Source organism: Psittacula echo (assembly GCF_963264785.1).
Source record: "Psittacula echo genome assembly, chromosome: 5".
NCBI classification, from domain to species: domain Eukaryota; kingdom Metazoa; phylum Chordata; class Aves; order Psittaciformes; family Psittacidae; genus Psittacula; species Psittacula echo.
The window spans coordinates 82,510,292-82,529,639 of record NC_137739.1 but is presented as its reverse complement, the minus strand read 5'-3'; the positions used below and the strand labels follow the sequence as shown (position 1 = coordinate 82,529,639).

General features: G+C 41.1%; 1 protein-coding gene across 1 annotated transcript in view; it reads right to left on the bottom strand.

Annotated features, from left to right (window-relative positions):
- The window catches only part of LTK (leukocyte receptor tyrosine kinase), a gene marked incomplete at its 5' end in the record, with an annotated part of 101,170 nt that extends 91,300 nt beyond the window's left edge, over positions 1-9,870 (bottom strand). The window contains 1 exon segment of the mRNA XM_080617678.1: positions 9,828-9,870. Coding sequence (XP_080473804.1) covers positions 9,828-9,870 — 43 coding nt within the window.
- Positions 9,871-19,348: the final 9,478 nt, after the last annotated feature.

The window sequence follows — 19,348 nt, the reverse complement described above, 5'->3', positions numbered from 1 at the left end:
ATAGTTTCTACTTGTGTTTCATTAAAAAAAAGGCCAAAAAATTAAAATAATAATGTGCACTGAACCTATTTCAAGGAACTAAACACACTGATTTATGTCCCATCACATCTGAATAAGGGAGATAAAACAACTAAAACAGAACAAAGATTAAGGCACCAAGACTAAGTAGCCTTCCTCAAATCATACGGAAAGCTTGTGACAGAACTGGAAAACAGCCCTTGGAACTCTGACTCCCCTTACCATATTGAAAAGAGCTAGCTAATACAACCTTAAAGTTCACTTTGCCTAACTCAAATTTAAAGTCACATTAAAAAGAAAACAGGATTTATTCTGTATATTCATCTTTAGTCTTGTGTTAGGATGACTGAAAGAATGACAAATCTCTCCAGTGCTGCCAGCGCTTATAATTCTACTCTGAATTCAGTTCTCTACAGTGTTTTCTTAAACATGCAGTTTCTGGACCCATGTAATGACATGAAAATTACAGCAACAAAAATTGTTTAATAGTTACCCAGGATAGCAAACACAAACTGGAAAGACTCAGAAACCAGATGGCTCATAAATATGTTTGGTTTAATTTGATGATTTTTAACCCTATCTTGGGATGTGAAACCTGAGCTTGGAGAGTTTAGGTACCAGAAAATGGTGCTTGCTATACATTTACCCTTTACTGAGCTCAGAAAAACTAAGTAAGGTACTTTCAGCTGTCTGTTCTCACCAGCCTTATTCTCACCCAGAATAAAAGGACATGCTTAAGAGTATTCTTAAATGTAGCTGACCTTTTTATATGTATATAAAAAATATCTAATATTAATAAGATATATAATAATATATATAATATTTGTAAAATATATCAATATATATAAAAATATATATCTATAAAACTCATGCCAGAACTTATAAAACATCTTGTGTATAAAATTCAAGCCTGGGCCCAAAACTATTTTACTGTTTCCCTTTTAGATGATAAATGTAAACCCCAGCTCTCCATCCTCAGAACACATTCAGTCCTATCCCAAACTGTTTCAGAACAGTCTGTACGTGGTATGGGTCAAAGCTGAAAACAGACTATTTTGTCTGAAGAGAAGACTTGGAGACTACACAGCAACACTGTGTACCTCTTATTCCTCAGTACTGTAGCATCAATGATAGGAATCAGACTGCTAGCTTGAATTCTGTCCCGTAAAACCATTTTGATGACAGGATGCCGAAAAGTAACAAGGTCTAAAAATAAGAAATTGTCATAAACAGAACTAGAGAGCTAACAACAATATTTTTCTATTTTCACAGTGGTACATTTCATATGGAGATTGTCAGCTCACTGACATGTAGCAAGCAAGACTGACATCAAGCACCTGATTCCTTGCAAGAGAGTGGAAAGCAGACTAACCTGTATAAGGGTGCATCCATGTAGTCTAAGTTCAAGTATCTAACAGATTAGTTTCACAGGACACTTATTTCAGTGAGTGGGGGGAGAGATTCAGAAAAGCTTTCTAAATAATTCCTTCCCCATCTCCTCTTTCTTTGGCCCTGCTGGGAGACTGACTCCCTTCTTGTCTTCGGTCAGCAATCACCATCTCCTCAGTTGTACCCACACAAGCTGTATAAGGGTCACACTACAGCTGGACCATTAAAATGATTTACAAAAAAGAAAGCTGCCTTTTAACCTAGATAATTTCAAAGCATCCCTACTGACAGCTGAGACCATGCTGCTGCTTGGGGGTTGGCAGGAGAGGTCGAGTTGGGCATGAGTGCTGGAAAGCTGAGCTAAACATCACCTGAATTTTGGCCTTCTTCATGTTCGCTTGATCTCAGGAGTCCTAAGAAATCCAGCAGAAGAATCAGCACTTCTACATCTGAAGTTCTGCATTTATTTGACACAAGGCATCTCCCACCATTCTCAGTAGAAGAATGTCACGACCATTATTAATTGGGCTGTTGCTTCTTGTCAATCCTCATTCTTGCAGCCACAAAGCAATTTCCATCAGTAATGAAATTACTTCTCTAGCTTACTCCACACGTACTTTGGTACTGCAGTGAATGCCAATTCTGCTGAAGCTCAATTAAAATTAACTATTAGCAAGGTTTACCAGAGCTGATAGCCTGTACAGTCACATGCCACATAAACCCTGCAAAATGGTAACCTATATATTAAATACATAATTAAAATATTACCACAAACAATCACAAGCAGCCCCTGACCATTGCACAGTTTTGGGTAACTGCTTCCACTGAGGATTGTGTGGAAGGCACATTGTTTAAAGCAAAGACTTTTTCCATATCTTTTCAGGTCCCATAATAAGTGAATAAAAGTTATTCTCCATCAGGAAAAAAAAACCCCTTTCAATAATTTTCATGTGTATATATGCAGGAAGACACACATAAGAGGAAAAAAATGTTTGGGAATTACAATATTCCCAAACAATATACAATGTTTGGGGAGGAAGAAATATAAAAAGCTACACCCCAGCCAAAATTTATCAGGAAATCAAACATGAAAATAGCTTTTAGAGTGAAGGCTAAATGCTTGTGTCTAGTCGGACCAGTCCAGCCCAGCTCTAGATGAGGTGAAAAGAGCTAGATCTGCCCAAGTCTTTCATTTTTCTACCCACCTGAACAGCCAGAATACAAGGCCTTTGGAAATAACTAAATGAAAGCCAGCTTGGTTTATTCATCTCATTTTGTTTATAATTAATACACAAGAGTTACATTACTGACTTTCAAATTTCTTCTCTAGGATTACAATAGACTGACAGAGTCTGTTAAACTCTGGGAAAGGTTAAACTCTTCTAAGAACCTGATAGATCTTGAAAGGCCAGGAAGAATGTGGACTTCAGGACAGTTGAACAAAGACTTGGTGACAGCAAGTATTCTGCAATGACTATGTTATGAGGGCTTGTAATACTCATAAAGCCCAGGGTCTCATTAAAATCTAGGCTGAACTGTTAGCCTGCATGGGGTTAAAGACAGCTTCTTTCAGAGGTTTTAAATACTATTTGGGCTCCTGTAGTGACTGTAAACACAGAAAATGCTCCTGTTGTGAATGAGTGTTACTCATGTAAAGAGATCTGAACTCCAGCACAGCACACATCAAAATGCCACAGAGCAAACTCTAAAAACATATTCAAGACCAAGGAAATTTCAAGCAATCATGTTTTGCTATGACTCCATTTGCTGAAGGCAAATTAGCAAATACGTATTAATCACTCAGAGCTCAGAAGGAAAAAGAAATTATAAATAGCAAACACTTGGAAAATTAAAACTGCAGTTAAATTTAACAACAGAAACAGAAAATCTGATGAAATTGAGACATTTAACGTATTAGAAGGGTGTGAGCATAATCATCTATGCTCCTTATACTGTCTAAAATACTAGTCAAGACACCAGGGTCTGCAAAACTGCCAAATGAACTCTCCAGTGAAGCAAAGTTCAGTTCAGTTCCAGCTTGAATTCAGCTTTGCCTGAGGTTGCTCAGGTTCAGGCTGACAGCTGCTAACCCTTGTTTTGGTAATCCAAAACCACACTGGCTGGGCTCACAGTCTCCACTGGAAAAGAGACTATGAGCTCTCCTCCATCCTGCTCCTCTGCCCAGCTCTGGCCATCTCACATCCTCTCAATGTATTCCCACAGTTCCTAATGACATGAAAATGGAACAGAAGTTGAGAGGCAAAGCTACAAAGGGGAGGGAATGCTCAAGCACTCAGAGTTCACTCTCAACATGTAGGAAAAGCTCTTGGTCAGAGCCACACAGCCACTCAAATCAGCTGTACATTGCTATGAGGAAGCAGGCGCTTGTGAGGGTTCCCTGGGGAAGTAGAAGCTGAATACAAAACTGTTCAGAAGCCCAGTACAGTTTGAGATTGCTTCCATGCCAATGGAATCTCTGCTGTAGCAAGCAAGATTTCAGCAAACTCTGACTGAACCAGTAACCTATTGGGTTCAGTTGTCATTGAGGTTCTAATACGACTGCCATTATTGGGTCAGTTCTGATTCAAGGTGGGCAAAAAAGTTCCAATTTGGGGTTTATTTGGCTCATAGCACAAAATCTCTTCACCATGACAATGCTGGAGCAGGTGCACTTCATTCTGTGTACTAAAACACCATTACATCACTCCATGTCACTTCCTAATGTGTTTCTCACTCAGTTACGTTATCACTCCTATATTATTAATGTATCAATATGTATCTCCATAGACACAGGAGAGAAATGTGGATGCTCTATCCCAGAAAGTTTGGCTGTTTATCCCTCAAACATATGCTATGCTACAGACTGGGAAAAAACCCCCCACCCTAAGTGAGCAACAGAAATGCATGAATAAATGCATCATTCTTGGCTGATACGCCAAAGCTTATGGGATTTCAGATACCAATTAGCTGAAAATCTGTGATGTCTTATTAACAGACATGACTCTCCCATTGGATAGGGCAAATGTTAAGCTGAGTTGCAAGGATAGATCTGTGCTTTTTGGAAAGACTTCAGCTCTTAATTCTATACTTCAGTCACATTCTTGACTACCTTTAACTCCGATGAGCCTGCTATGTTAATAAGTGTCTCTTCTGCTTTTGTAAACTCAGTGCCATTTTCAGGTGTTTCCTTCATATAGAATAGAACAGTTCAGTTGGAAGGGACCTACAGCAATTGTGTAGTCCAATTGCCTAAAATAAATATAAAGCCAGTTAGAAACCATAAGTTTTTCACCAACAAGTGGAAGACAAGGTTGTAAAGACCTGTGTAATGTTTCGTGTTTGCCAGCCAGCTTTATGTTAAGGGGGACATACAGAAAACCAACTTGAAACTCTCCTAAAAAGACAAAACCTTGTTTGTGAATAAGCATCTTACTGGAATTCTGAGTTCTTTATTTCCTCTGTACTTATGGCAGAGTTGCTTTTTCTAGTTGAGGAAGACTGGAAGTTGATTTCTTTTTCCTTTTCTGGCATTTCTCTCTGTTTTCATTACTTCTCGTGGGTCCTGTTGAGCTGGTAGCAAACACACTGGAAGAAGCTGCAATGTGGAGGTACACCACCTTGAGAGAAGCTCTTAGAAACAGCACACTTGAGGGAGGCAAAATGCTTCAGTGACACCCTGTCACTTGGTGGGGAGCTGTAGTCCTTTAGGCAGTGTAGAGATCCAAGGAGGTCCTGATGCCACATTCACTTAGTTGCAAAGGTCCTGCACCCTGAGCTCCTCTCTTGCACATGTGGCATAAAAAGGCATGAATCTGGCATTCCCCCGGCATAGCCCCTCCAATCCCTAATGGTGCTGAACTGAAGTTCCTCCTGTGCACATATAATCCACTGGTGTGATCTGTCACCACTCTCACAAGAGATCTTTGGTTCTTCCTATTCACTCAGACCAGCTGCAGGTCACCTCTTTTCCAAGCTGACCTGCTATTCTACCTGCTATGGGTTGCGTCTTTGTGCACACCCTGTCCTGCTCATTGTAGGCCACATCAAAGCACTGGGTTTGTTACACACCAGGAGAGGAGAGAAGCAGGGAGCAATTATAATGGAATGGGAGGAAGAGGAATTGTAAGAGGAAGGACTGATGCTGAGAGACAGGAAAAGACTAGAAGCCTGATCCAATTAATTAACATAATTAATGTCATTATTTTCCTTCTCTGATTTAAGCATTCGATGCAGAAATCATGCTTACTCGTAAGAGTCTCAGATAAAAGTCTCCAGATACAGAAGGCAAGATGATGCACTGCTGTAACTGTGTTCCTATAGAGGTCCATCAATTTGCATTAGCTGTGAATCCCATAGATTCCTTCCTCTCCATTTGTTTCTGGAAAGAGCTCACCTGCCTCTCCTCTCAGCAGCTGCTTTGTGCTTCTGCTTTTACTGAAGCTTTGCAAAAGTTCAGATTATGTTTCCTTTATTCCTGAGGAATTTTACCTGATACCAAGCTATAAACAACAGTACCAGCCACTATGTGGATGTGCAGTAATGAACACCAGCCTGAGGACCTGCATGCACAAATCTAGGTACAAATCGGTTTGTGGTTTGTGGTATGACAACATAACTGAGCAGCTTTAACACAGGATTTTCCAAGTTACTGGTAAGCCCAAAGAAATACAAAACAAACAAACAGAAAACACACAAAACAATAACAAAGAAAAATACAAAAAAATCCCAAAACCAAACAAAAATCTGAACATTTTTTTCAGAAGTTTTATACAATTGCAAAGACCAGTACATTTCAGGGAGTGCTGAACTAGAATATTTCAGGTCAAAACTAAGGATGGTTTAGGATTTTTAAACAAAGTTTTAAGATTTCTGGATAAAAAACTTCTCTAAGCAAAAGTTTGAATTAAAACCTAAACACTTAGACTGATTTGAATGTCTTAATATGAATTGACCAGTGCACACGCAAACCCAGCCTCCACACCTAACAGCTCAAAACCTAGACGCCTTCTTTCTGAAGTGTCACCACAGCAGCATTTTTCACTACAATTAATTCAAGATGAAGATTTCTCTCCACTGTAGTCAGAGACACCAGATGCAGTTCTGCACAGCAGCACAGGCAGTGCGTTCCGCACCACATACAAACAGGGTGAAGACAGGGACACTCCTGTGTATGTGTTGAAGGCTCTGGAGCGTGGGAGAGGAATGCTTTTGAACATCACTGAGTGAAGCACCCTCTTCTCCAACTTTGATCTTATGGACTAATTAGAAACTGTGCAGCTATGTAACACTGACAGCAAGATGCATTTCTCCAATGACTGATCACAAGATGTTGTCTTCATCTCTAAAGTGACAGTACACACAGATTCACTACTTGATTTCTTCCTCTTCCACCTTAGCCCTCCCTCTTGATGTAGTTTACAAATCCCTACTGTTTGTCTGCATGTGCTTCCTTACAGCAGGACTGCGATATATCCATCCTACCCTTTTCCATTGACTTTCAGCTACAGTCACAGTGCCATAGGGCACAGTATCTGTAGATATGCTGTCATTCACACAGTAAGGAACCATGGACCTAACTCTTTCGGCAGATTTTAGGTTCATTTAGTGCTGTCCTGGTTGAAACTATTTAAGGAGCACACTATTGTATGTGTGTGCTACTTTAACTGGGCAGAGGTAGGCACAAGAAGAACTAAATAAGAGAGAAGTCCTTGAATGGACAGATGAAAGAGAACATAGGGCTTCACCCCTTCCATTCCTGGCATGTTCTCCTCTAGACAGACAAAGGGATACACCAAAGCAATACAGGTTTTTCCCAGTGAGACAGATGTGCTGATTTGTATTATAAGCAAACGCATCACTAGTCCTTAAGCTGAAACTAAACATAAGATACCCTATTCTGTGACAGTTCCATTACAAGTATTGGAAAGGACTGTAAAGAAAGACATGACAAAATGCCTCTACAAATATTATCTCAAGAACTGTGGTTATACTCGATAGTTAAACTCTGAGCAATGGCATAAACATGACTACACTTTTGGAAAGGTGTTTGAGGTTTGCCCAGGACGTATGCTGTGCTGTAATTTTGCAGCTAGTTTGCACTTCACACCTAAAGGCAAGAGCTGATACCTGGCCAAGCACAACCCAGCTTTTCATAAAGGAAAAAAGGCCTCACCTGCTCCTTCCACCAAGTTCAAGTAATCAAAGGAACATCATCCATAAAGCAATCCTGGTGCTTAAAATAAAAGGAAAATTCTCCCACATATTGATCTGGTGGCTTTTTTTCACCTTCTTCCCAGCATCTCCTGAGACCTGAGGCTAGTGTGCAACTTCAGCCCCTGAATGACTGTGAAGTTGCTTTCACACTGAGCAATGCACATTTGTCCTTTCCTGGTGGTGGAGTGGTTGGGTCTGAGGTTCTTTTTTCTAAGGTTTTTTTGCTGCTCTTGTTTTCTACAACTTTCTCAATTTTCTCAGTCTTAATATTTGGACAAAAGGAATTCCAACCTCCTCCAGTTATTTGGTGTGCCAAAATTTTTCAATGGATGAGAACTCTGAAATTATCCATTTAGTATACAGCTCATCAGGAAGGCATGTGTCAGCCAGTAAAACAAGAGAGAGAAAAGTGGACCTGTAAATTCTCTCATCACCAACACCTTGGGCTTTCGAAATAAAGAAGGAAATGCAAAGCCACTCTGAGAATATGCTCCAGGAAAACTTCCTCAGTGGACACACAAGTGGTTTTCAAAGTAATTGGCTGCAGAGCCTGACAGCTGGCCATAATATCCCAGTGAGATGAGCAACCCCCATGTGAAGATTGTGACAGCAGCTATGCAGTTAAATGCTCATGCATCCAAGTCTCTCCTGGGTGACTGAGATTATTTTGGCAGAAGATTGGACAGAGATTGTAAAATGCATGTTTGTTTTCATTTAGCTTTTTACTTAGTCTTTCCAAAACACACCTTTTTTATCTCTGCACTAATACAGCCATGCTTCAAATCGCAGACTTGGAGATACAGCAAATACTACTCTTTATACTAACCTCACTTGCATGTTGAAAGTTACTACAACAAAAACACTGGGATAATACTTTGCAGCTCTTGATGAGACTGCATGCCATGAGAACTGAGGCTGCGGGGGGACACAGCAATGCTTGCATGGGCTACATTTGCCCTGGGACCCTTCGACAGTAAAACAATCTCCTCTCAATAGGAATAACAGGCCAGAAAAAGCCTGAATTCAAAACTCTGTGCTATGACTTAGCAATCAATTGTAAATAAAACTAAATGATGAAACCTGCTTAAAAAATGGTGTCCTAGTGTGTCTTGATATAAAAGAAAACATATACAGGTCCAGCATTTAGTCAGAGACAGAGGATTTCACTGCGCTAGCAAAAGCTAGCTGTAGTGCCCAACAACCTCTTTGCCTTACCTCTTTTTCTGCCTGGAAGTAATATGATTTGTTACACTGAGAAATACAGAAGTGTCTCCTGATCCTTACCTAATGGTCAAGATGATGTTTTTATCTCAGCATGAGGGGTACTGTTGTAACTTCTGTTCTCTGAGAAGTTCAGCATGTCCTGATACAGGGTTTTCTCTCCTAATCTTCATAATGAGTTTGCTTTTCACTGTGCACATACAGGAAATATGTCCCACTCCTACCCTCTTCTCCCCATCACTGGTTGTGTGCATGCTGCTGCTTCCCAACTTCTCTCCTATTACTGCTGCTTTCCCCTCCTGACATCTCCCTTCTTATTTCCTACTGTTATCTCCTTCCTCTTGCTGCATTTTTGAACCAAAGCTGACAACGACAAGCAGAGCGGCACAAAGATTCCTTTCAAAACTCAGCCTGAGCATCACTTCCTTGGTGGGAGCTCATAACTCCATCTTTCAGAGTCCCGATACCTTCTTCTCCCTTTACGTGGCTCCCTCATCTCTCTCCTTAGACGAAGTCTCGTCTCCAAATTACACCTTTTCCTGCAAGCAACCTTCACTGCTCCTGGTACATGACTTTCATTCACCTCTCCAAAATAGTCCCAGCGAAAGCAGTCCAGTAATCAGAGAAGCAAAATGGTCCTGGGGTATAGCTGTTAATTTCATGCTGAACCCTTGTACAATGACAGTGCCTGCTTCCAGCCTAGAAGCCTCAGTCAGCAGCAGCCTTTCTAAAACTATGGATCAGCTATTCATTTCACTTAACAAAATTTACTTAGAATCAATACCCATCATGATTTATCTTTCCACGTCACCCACTTTATATACGTTTCATGCCAGTACTTTCTCCCCCCTCTTCTTTTTTCCCCACTGTTTTGAAAAATCATCCTTTATGGGTTTTAAATTAAAAGGGAAGGGGCAATGCAATAAGTCTGAGTCCCCTGGCATAAGAGGGAGTTTGCACCAGGAGATGGGGAAGAAGTTACTTACCCACCGTGGTGACCCACAGCAGCAGCCGTGGGAGCCGGTTCATGGCTCTGCGGGGTGAGGGCAGGTCCCAGCCGGGTGTGCGGCTCCGGAGGGGACGTGCCCAGCGCTTCCTGCGGGCTCCGCAGGAGCTCTGAGGCTGGGCTCGGGCTCCTGCTGCCTCGGAGGAGAATTCCCACCTCCTGCTCAGGAAGGCTCGCATGGGTCCTAGAGCCACCCTCCCTCCCTCCCTTCCTTTCTTCCCTCCTCCTCCTCCTCCCTTTTTGCATACCGCTCCTGCACGACCAGCAAATCCACAGCGCAGTTGCTTCAGACATGAACGCATCCATTTATAAATATTTTAGGCATTAGTATTCACTAGGAAAAGCTGAATTCAGCATCTTACTGGGCTGTTCCCGCTTCTCAGTCTTCCCTTGCAGCTGCCTCAATGACACATGAGACATGCTGCCTGGACCAAACTCAGCTTGTATTTAAGATGATAGAGAAGATTCCTTTGGCCTGGAAGTCCTTTCACTGACTGTCCTGAAAGAGAAATCAGACCTATTTATACAGCCTAGGCACAGCCTTTCCTTCCTGAACTTCACTTATAGCCACTTAACTCCTGAATAAGACAGTCTCAGTTGGTGTGACATACAACAGGGACCTGCAACACAGTAAGGGGTAGGTACGCTGCCTGCAAGCTTGTGCATCTGCTCTTTAATCATTTTACTTGTTAAACTCCTTTTTCTTCTAGTCCATCAGCATTTCAACCACATTAGTTCACTCTGCCTTCAATTTGTTTGCATGTGGGTTTTTCCTTCACAGGGAGTTTGTTTTAAAATAACAGCTATTCCTTTTGGAATCAGGATACATTCTTTCTGCTAAATTCTCCATGTGGATACCCTTACCCTGGATTAGGAGTGCTTTAGTCTGAATTACCATAATTTACTGTGGCTGTGGGCTACAGTAATACAGATTGCAAACTGTTGTGAATTTAGCAGGTAGTACCCAAGTCTTGAGTAAAATAGCATGTACATTGTAGGCACTAGATAAATTTGGAGCTGATTTGAATTAGAGCCCGGACAGGTCTAGTAGGTCTGGCACTTTCAAGGCAGAGGCCTGCATTCCATAGATTAGACTAAAATTTAGTGAATTTACTTCACCTTCTGTGTCTCTTCCACTGATATCTATGAAAAGTATGCATTGTTCAAGGGTGGAACTTGCTTTTGCACCATAACCATGTTTCTCGATCTCCAAATTTGCTCTTTGTTCAGCAAAACATCACTCACCTCAACAATTTTACAGAGACATAGCTCTGAACACAACCTGAATGATTTGGAAGAAAACATCATTCAGAAGCTTTCCTCTACAGCCACATCAATTACAGAAGTATGGTAGCAAGACATTATTGATTGCTCATTCACTAAGTTTATATCAACTGTCCCCCAAGCAAAGTAATAACCAAGAATAGTGTTTCTACCCAATACCAACAAAAAAAGAAAGGAAAAAAAGGCTGCCAGCTTTCTATTTCCTCATAAATAACTTTCTTGGCTGAGGCTCTGGGGCTGCAAAGCAGGTAATTTTTTACTCAAATTGGTAAAAAAAGTAGAGGCACCTCAGGAATGTCCATACTTGCCTAAACTAAACCCTCTTATGAAATGTAAAAAATCTGTATCTGCAAGGAAGTGGTAGCAGCAGCAGAGAGACAAAATAATGCTGTTTCTGATAACACCTGATAATACTCAGGTTTAGGGTAGCTCATATTTTCCATGGCTTTCAGTTAGTTTGGCCAAGATGGATGAATTCTGAGGCTCATTAGAGAAATGTGAGGCATTCTATAAAAATGAGATAGATGCACGTGATGCTTTTAAGCAGAGAGTAAAAGCAGAGGAGAAGCTGACTAATTTCTGACCACCTGGATCATTAGCCACTTGGCTCAGAAAAGTAAACTTTGGTCTACTGGAAAGTTCACAGTTCATCCTCAGCAAGGTAACCCACATCTATCAAGCAAAGGAAGTCACCCAAGCTAGACCAAACCTGGTATTTTAGGGAATCAAAGATTTTAAAGGTAAATAACAAGAAAAGATGTGGAATAAAAAATGTTTCACAATGAAAAACACAGGAAGATATGCAGAGCATGAAAACATCAGAAGTCATAACAATGCCCAGGGTTTGGAAATGGGTGCATGAACTACAAGCAAATGCCACTCATCAACAGTTTGCAGGAGGTACAAGAGCATGCACAGCGAGAGAAAACCCACCACCACCAAGAGAATGACAGCAACACCACTAATTCAGAGGAAATCTCTGTAGAAGAGATTAGGAGCAATGGGCAATGCTGCATCAGCAGCTATCAGTTTGGAAGCAGCTGCGACAATTGCATGCTTTTAAGTTGGGCACTGATGCACAAGCTACAGCACTGCCCGAATCTGGATTCCAGCAACTGAAAAAACTCACTGGTCTTAAATAATGATACCGTCTCTGGCTCAGCAACTCAGGAACAGCTGCTGGAGCCCATGAGAGGGAAGCAGATATGCTTGTCCTATTCTTACGTTCTTCTGAGGGCACCTATTATTGTCCACTGTTGCAGACACAACACAGAGGGCAGCACAGAACTTAGATTTGACACTGTAACATCTCAAACACATTAAAACCAGGGTTGCAAGACAAGTTCCCACTATGCTGCCAAGAAAATTCCTCAGAACCGAAGGGAGATGAGGTGGAAGCACTTACTTACGAAGAAAGCAGAGCTCCAGCAGTGGAGGTCCAGTCACTGCCAGAAAAAGATGGAGTTTTCGCTCACATGTACACTTGGGAGACAGTAATTTTAAAGAGAATATAAAAATATTCCTCATATACAAGAAGAAAGCACTGGAGTGGTGACCAAATGCATTTCTACATGAGGCACAAAGCAAATGTTCACCTGCCTTCAATGCCTTCTCTGGGACATACTGTTGCCTTTTGGGCTGTGCACTGCATAGAAAGATATGGCTCATTTCTGATAGCACATATAGTACAAAAATCTGTATTGTGACATTTTGATCTGAGAAAAATATGTAAAAAATACAGTCAGAGACTTCATAAACCTTGCATGGAAAATAAGCTGTAGGGCAAAATCTTAACAAGTACCAGTAGATTCTTTATGATGGAAATAATATCCAACAGAGCAAGGTGAATATGGCAGGATGATGCAGACTGGCCACACTAAGATGAAGGAGTATAGACTCATTTGAAACACAAAGTATGTAAAGAAGTGTGTGTTCAGTCTACCTGCCTCAGCATCCTGAATGGTGCTCTACAAAACTGTCTAACAGATATAGAATTTAACCATTACAAAAACATCTGGAAATCTGAAGGCATTAACCAAAGGTGGCCAAGTGAGAGATACAGTATCTAAGCACAAAATTAACTTGTCCTCGGATTCTTCTAACTGAGAATATTGTTATTTTTTTCAAAGTTGTGTAGTCAGACTTGGAAAGCATCACTTATCCATAAAAGAAATTGGGCGTTAGTGTACATAAATAAAGAAGCAAGCTTTGGCTTCACTCCATAGCCATTAAATCTTCACATCTTCATGCATGGAAGAACTCTGTGAGCTAAAACTGGTCGTAAAACTCTTTACAGCCTAAGGGACCTGGCAATTCTCAGCCTAACCTTTCCCACAAGCAAAAAAGGCTACAGAAGTATTTTGATTTCAAATATACAATTGTAATGTTGCATAAAAAATACGCAGGATCTGATGATGGTTAGACACATGGTCTCTGGAGTACTTGATAAAGAATTATGAGGCAAAAATATCCAGAACTAGATTTTATGTCTGCTCCACACACAAGATCTGTTTAAAAAGTATCTATCTGGTGTCAGAAAAAGTGTGAAGCTTGATTGCTCTAGACATTGCTGAGGGCAAATCCCTGCAGAATTTAAGTGTGGCCAGTGCCACAGATAACACAGTTGCTCCAAATGCTCCCTAATAGCTAACAGAATGGCTTCAACCCTTAAAATTAATAAAGGGTCAAACTTAATTGCTAAATGTGACTTTATTTCAATGCATATGAAAACCTCAGACATCAGAGAAAAAAGTGTTACAAAGGACATGCACAGAATCAATTAGAGATTTATAAACTTAAAGTAGGACCAATGATGCTTTACTCCAGCCTCAGAAAAGCAGAAAGTTTGAGGAACTTGCTATGCTTGTTGCATAGGAGAGGGGAAGCATCCACCAGAGCAAAGGAGGCATAGATTTGTCACTACTGGATGGGAAAAAAACAACTTATTTTTGTTACAGACTATTAAATTCATTTCCACATTGAAGAAAAGATACCCAAGTCATTTGTGCGTGTCAGTACTATCCTTGCTGCATGTTAGAGTATCCGCGTTAGTAATGTCTGACAACAGGACACCTTTAATGAACATGAATTTTGGCAGTTTGCAGTGAAGTACATATGAGGCATGTCACTACAAAACCCCATTACTTGCAGTACAACAGGTCAGTAGAAAGCAGTGTCAAAATAAAGCACTTGCTAATGAAAAATGATATAGGCCATATTCAGCACTGTTAAATCAGAGTATGGCACCAGCAAAACATGGCTTGTCATATTCTGACATTTTATTCAATGGAGAATTGAAAATGAGAGTGTCTGTGCCACTAGAAATGGATGTCTCAAGCCCCTGGGGACTTGTAGGTAACTAAGGAGACAGATAAGGAAAAAGAGCAATCCAAAAATGACTTGGAGTACCTGGAGCTCCTGCCATTTTCCCAAAACAAAAAGCTCGTAACTCTGAAGGCAAACCAGCAGGATGGCAGCTGAGACAGCTTGAAAGTCACTGTGTCACACAAGAAACCCAATGAAGAAAAAGGACACCATGTGAGTCAGTTGCCATGTAACAATCGCAGGAAGTGGTGCTTTCTGAAGTGCCTGCTGTGTGCAATTAGAACTAATGAACCCATCTTACAACATATATGACCACAACTTACTAAGAACTTGTGGATGCAAAAGCATTCTTCTTTCAATAGCACCTTAAGCTTACAGACCACCTGAATGACTCAGTTTATTACTGACATTCGGGGTTTAAAGCACAAGTCATCTCCCACAACAACAGTTGGAACATCTGCTTTTGCAGCAACATCTTGAGAAGGTGCTTGGCATTTCCTATAAAGGAAACCTAGCACAGGAGCCAGCTGAGAATACAGCAGCTGGAGTTCAATGAGATACCACAACCTGGCCACAAAACAACTTTCCACTGAGCTGTAAGGGGGTTGAAAGAGTGGCATAGGAATCAATATTTACCATCCCATTAAACCAGGACACCACATCACCTGCTGTTTTTACTACCTGCTTCTTTTCCTGTCCTGTGATTTATTTCAGGCACTCCATTTCTTCTCATATCCTACAAAGTCTTTGCTTCCAGATGCTGTTTCTGACTCTCCAGGTTAAGGCTAAGAAACTGAATCAATATTCCAACAGCCACAAACAGGCCTGATACATACTCTATTCCTTATTCATCTTTTCTGTAATCACTTAAGAAAATGGGTTTATGTTTCTCTCATTATCATTTTTCACTTTGCTTACTTTTACTGCACTTGTTGGAAGCAGTGCTTTAGGAGATGGGAAATGCTCATACCATGTCTGCATGGAACTTTCTGCCTTTTAGTGCTAGACACCAGCTTTCCTTTAGATGCAACAGGAAACTCTAGCTCCACTGCTCTGAGACAGAGGCTTTAAAAGTCTTCATTTCTCAGTGTGACTTAAAAAAAACCCCAAGAAGTCCAAAATCTTGAACTTCTCCTACAGGTTCTATTCTTTTAGGAGTTATATGACCATCTCATGTTTATACAGCAATCTCTTCTAGTTTAAGGTACTTATACCCATACTTCATGGGGAACGCAGCATAAACTGTGTTCTGGTTTCTGAACATCCTTCTTCTTCCCTCCCCAGAGCAGCAAAGTTCTCATCCAGTATCCAGATATCTCCTTCAGTTCTTTCAAATTGATATTGTTTTTCCAAGGATATTCTCTCACCTATGGCAACCAGTTGGAATATGATGACATCCAGCCCATGAGATGACTCCAATTGTAAATTAGCAGACTTTGATTGCTTTTTATGCTACCTAGACAAGCCTGCAGGACCCGACCCAACCTGTTAGTGCCCTACTTTGAGGGAGAAATGAATTCAGAATGAGCATACAAAGGAACTGGGCAACTTTCTAGATTCTAGGCCAGGCAATGGATGCCCAAACTGGCACTCTTTGATGTAGGGAGAGAGTAAATGACTCCTAAGCTCAGTTTAAAAAAGATCCGCAAGCAAGCCTCAGAAGTGGTTTCATTCTGATGCTCTGAGGCTGAATTGCACACCCAAGTAGAAGGCATGAATGAGAACTTCATGTTTGAAACTCTGCTTATTCAGACATTATTTCTGGCATGTGCTGTCAAGTATGGAATTCCCTGGTAGGATTCTGAATAACCGGACTTCAGGTATCTGCGATTTATCTTCTCTAAACCACTTACTGTGAAACCTCCCAAAGAAAAATACTATATAATTTAAGCTATGTCCATAAAACCAAAGTATCCAGGTTTTTTCTGCAAACTTTACATATAGATGATGTCAGTCATTAGCACAATGTACCACTCAAAGTTCTGTAGATTACTGAAACTACCTTATACATCCCACCTTTTACATACATACCACTATGACATGAACACTACCTGTGAGCAGCACAGGTTTTGATATCTCTTTGCCCAATACATATAAAGTACAGATAAGAATGAATAATTGTGACTTAAGGTTGAGTCTAAATATTATACAATATAGTTGTGACACTTAAGTTGTTTAAGGACAATGAAGATGAGTAAAAATTGAAAGACTTTTCCACTGATGAATTGATGAATCCTAACTGCTAGTGCTTACTAGCATTTATTTTTAAGAAACTGTCAAGACCTGCTGTAAAACCATTTAAATTAGAAGGTAGTGACTATGCAGTAACTATAAACAAAACTGGCATTTCATCAGAACCGCTGACCAAAAGGTCTTGTTGACTGACAGTGTGGATTGGGCAGGTTAAATGAGTTCAAAGCAAATCTGTATTACATCTTTTTTTTTTCTCTACAATAGTCACAAAAATTGCATTCATATTCAGAGTCTAAAATCAGTCATATCACTGTTCAAGTATTTCACACGTGTCTTCAACAGTTTCAGATGATGTGGTACCATCACCTTCCTATGTTAATAATTTATTGGGGAATTATGCATAATTCCAACATTCCAACATGCATACCTACCTATTGTTCAAACTTTGGTTGTTTTTGAATTAATTCCATATATTACGACTTAAGCAGGTACCTGAATCATAGAACCCCAGGTTGGAAGGGACCTCAAGGATCAGCCAGTCCAATCTTTCTTGGTAAAAGCACAGTTTAGACTAGAAACCCCAGCACCCTATCCAGCCGAATCTTAAAGATGTCTAATGCTGGGGAATTCACCACTGGGGAATTCTCTTGGGAAAAGATGCCTGATAATGTTTTACACAGAATGATTTCTTCTTTCTGAGGGGAAATCCTGCCTGACCAATTTGGTGGCCTTCTACAGTGGGGCTACAAAACTGATGGACGGGGGCAGAGCAGTTGACGTCATCTACCTGGACTTGTGTAAAGCGTTTGACACTGTCCCACACGACATCCTTGTCTCTAAATTGGAGAGACATCAATTTGATGGGTGGACCACTCGGTGGATAAAGAACTGGCTGGATGGCCGCACGCTAAGAGTTGTGGTCAATGGCTCGATGTCCAACCGGAGACCAGTAACGAGTGGTGTCCCTCAGGGATCGATGTTGGGATCGGTCTTGTTCAACATCTTTGTCGGTGACATGGACAGTGGGATTGAGTGTGCCCTCAGGAAGTTTGCCGATGACACCAAGTTTAACCATGCCAAGTGCAAGGTCCTACACCTGGGTCAGAGCAATCCCAGGCACAGCTACAGGTTGGGCAGAGAAGAGATTCAGAGCAGCCCTGCAGAGAAGGACTTGGGGGTGTTGGTCGATGAGAAACTTAAAATGAGCCAGCTTCAGTGTGTGCTCGCAGCCCAGAAAGCCAACCGTATCCTGGGCTGCATCAAGAGAAGCGTGACCAGCAGGTCAAAGGAGGTGATCCTGCCCCTCTACTCTGCTCTCGTCAGACCTCACTTGGAGTATTGTGTGCAGTTCTGGTGTCCTCAACATAAAAAGGACATGGAACTGTTGGAACAAGTCCAGAGGAGGCCACGAGGATGATCAGGGGCTGGAGCACCTCCTGTATGGAGACAGGCTGAGAAAGTTGGGGCTGTTCAGCCTGGAGAAGAGAAGGCTGCGTGGAGACCTCAGAGCAGCCTTCCAGTATCTGAAGGGGGCCTACAAGAATGCTGGGGATGGACTCTTCATCAGGGACTGTAGTGACAGGACAAGGGGTAACGGGTTCAAACTGAAACAGGGGAAGTTTAGATTGGATCTAAGGAAGAAATTCTTCACTGTAAGGGTGGTGAGGCACTGGAATGGGTTGCCCAGGGAGGTTGTGGATGCTCCATCCCTGGCAGTGTTCAAGGCCAGGTTGGACAGAGCCTTGGGTGGCATGGTTTAGTGTGAGGTGTCCCTGCCCATGGCAGGGGGATTAGAACTAGATGATCTTAAATATTCTATGATTTTTTCAAGAGACTGCACACTGGCAGGACTCAAACAACAAAAAAGTGCTACAGAAACCTATCTATGCATAAGTGTTTATCCAAGAGGGATATAAAAGTGACTAGGCTGATAATAAATGGTGAGATATGTCTTTCCCATGACAGTTGTTAAAGCTGTAAAACCTGATTCTATTTGCAATTTAATATATCTTCAGTGCTTTCCATCTCCTTGAGTCTGGGACTGAGTCAAAGTCCTTCTTGCAGGCTACTTGCACAATCCCTAGGTTTTCTGTACTCAGAATTTCTCTTAGGCAGCTTAATAAAAAATATGCTAAGCTGGCTTGCACAGCAAATAAGAGATAACCTGCTCAGTTCTGCCTACATATATTTTTGCAAGCTTTTTGCTACCTCTTTCCTTTTGCCATTTTTTACGTAGCTTTATATCTCCTTGCTCTTCTTAAGCTTTTACCATTGGTTCTCTCTGATATATGTACACGTTTCCTAACCTCTTCCACATTCCTTCTTTTTTCTTCTGAAATATTTTAAACAAATCCTTACATGATTACAAAGTAACTTTCCATCGTGTATCTTGGTTTTGGTGCTTTCCACTGAGGAAGCTCAAAACACTTGGCAAGCATGAGTCCATTTATCTTCTCAAGTCTCCCCTGCCATAGGAGGAAATTTAAGCAGAACCCCTGCTGTTTTCATACTGGCATAAAGGGATTTAAGCACTGAAAGATTCCCACTGGTCTTTATTTGGAGCAGGACACCCAATTTCTAGCTACAGGCAGCTTGGGAGCCAATTCTGCATTTTTATCATGACATCATCCCTTCTTCACAGATGGCTAATCATTATTTTTCACAAAGTTAAGCCCACTCTGAAATAAGCATTTCAGAGAA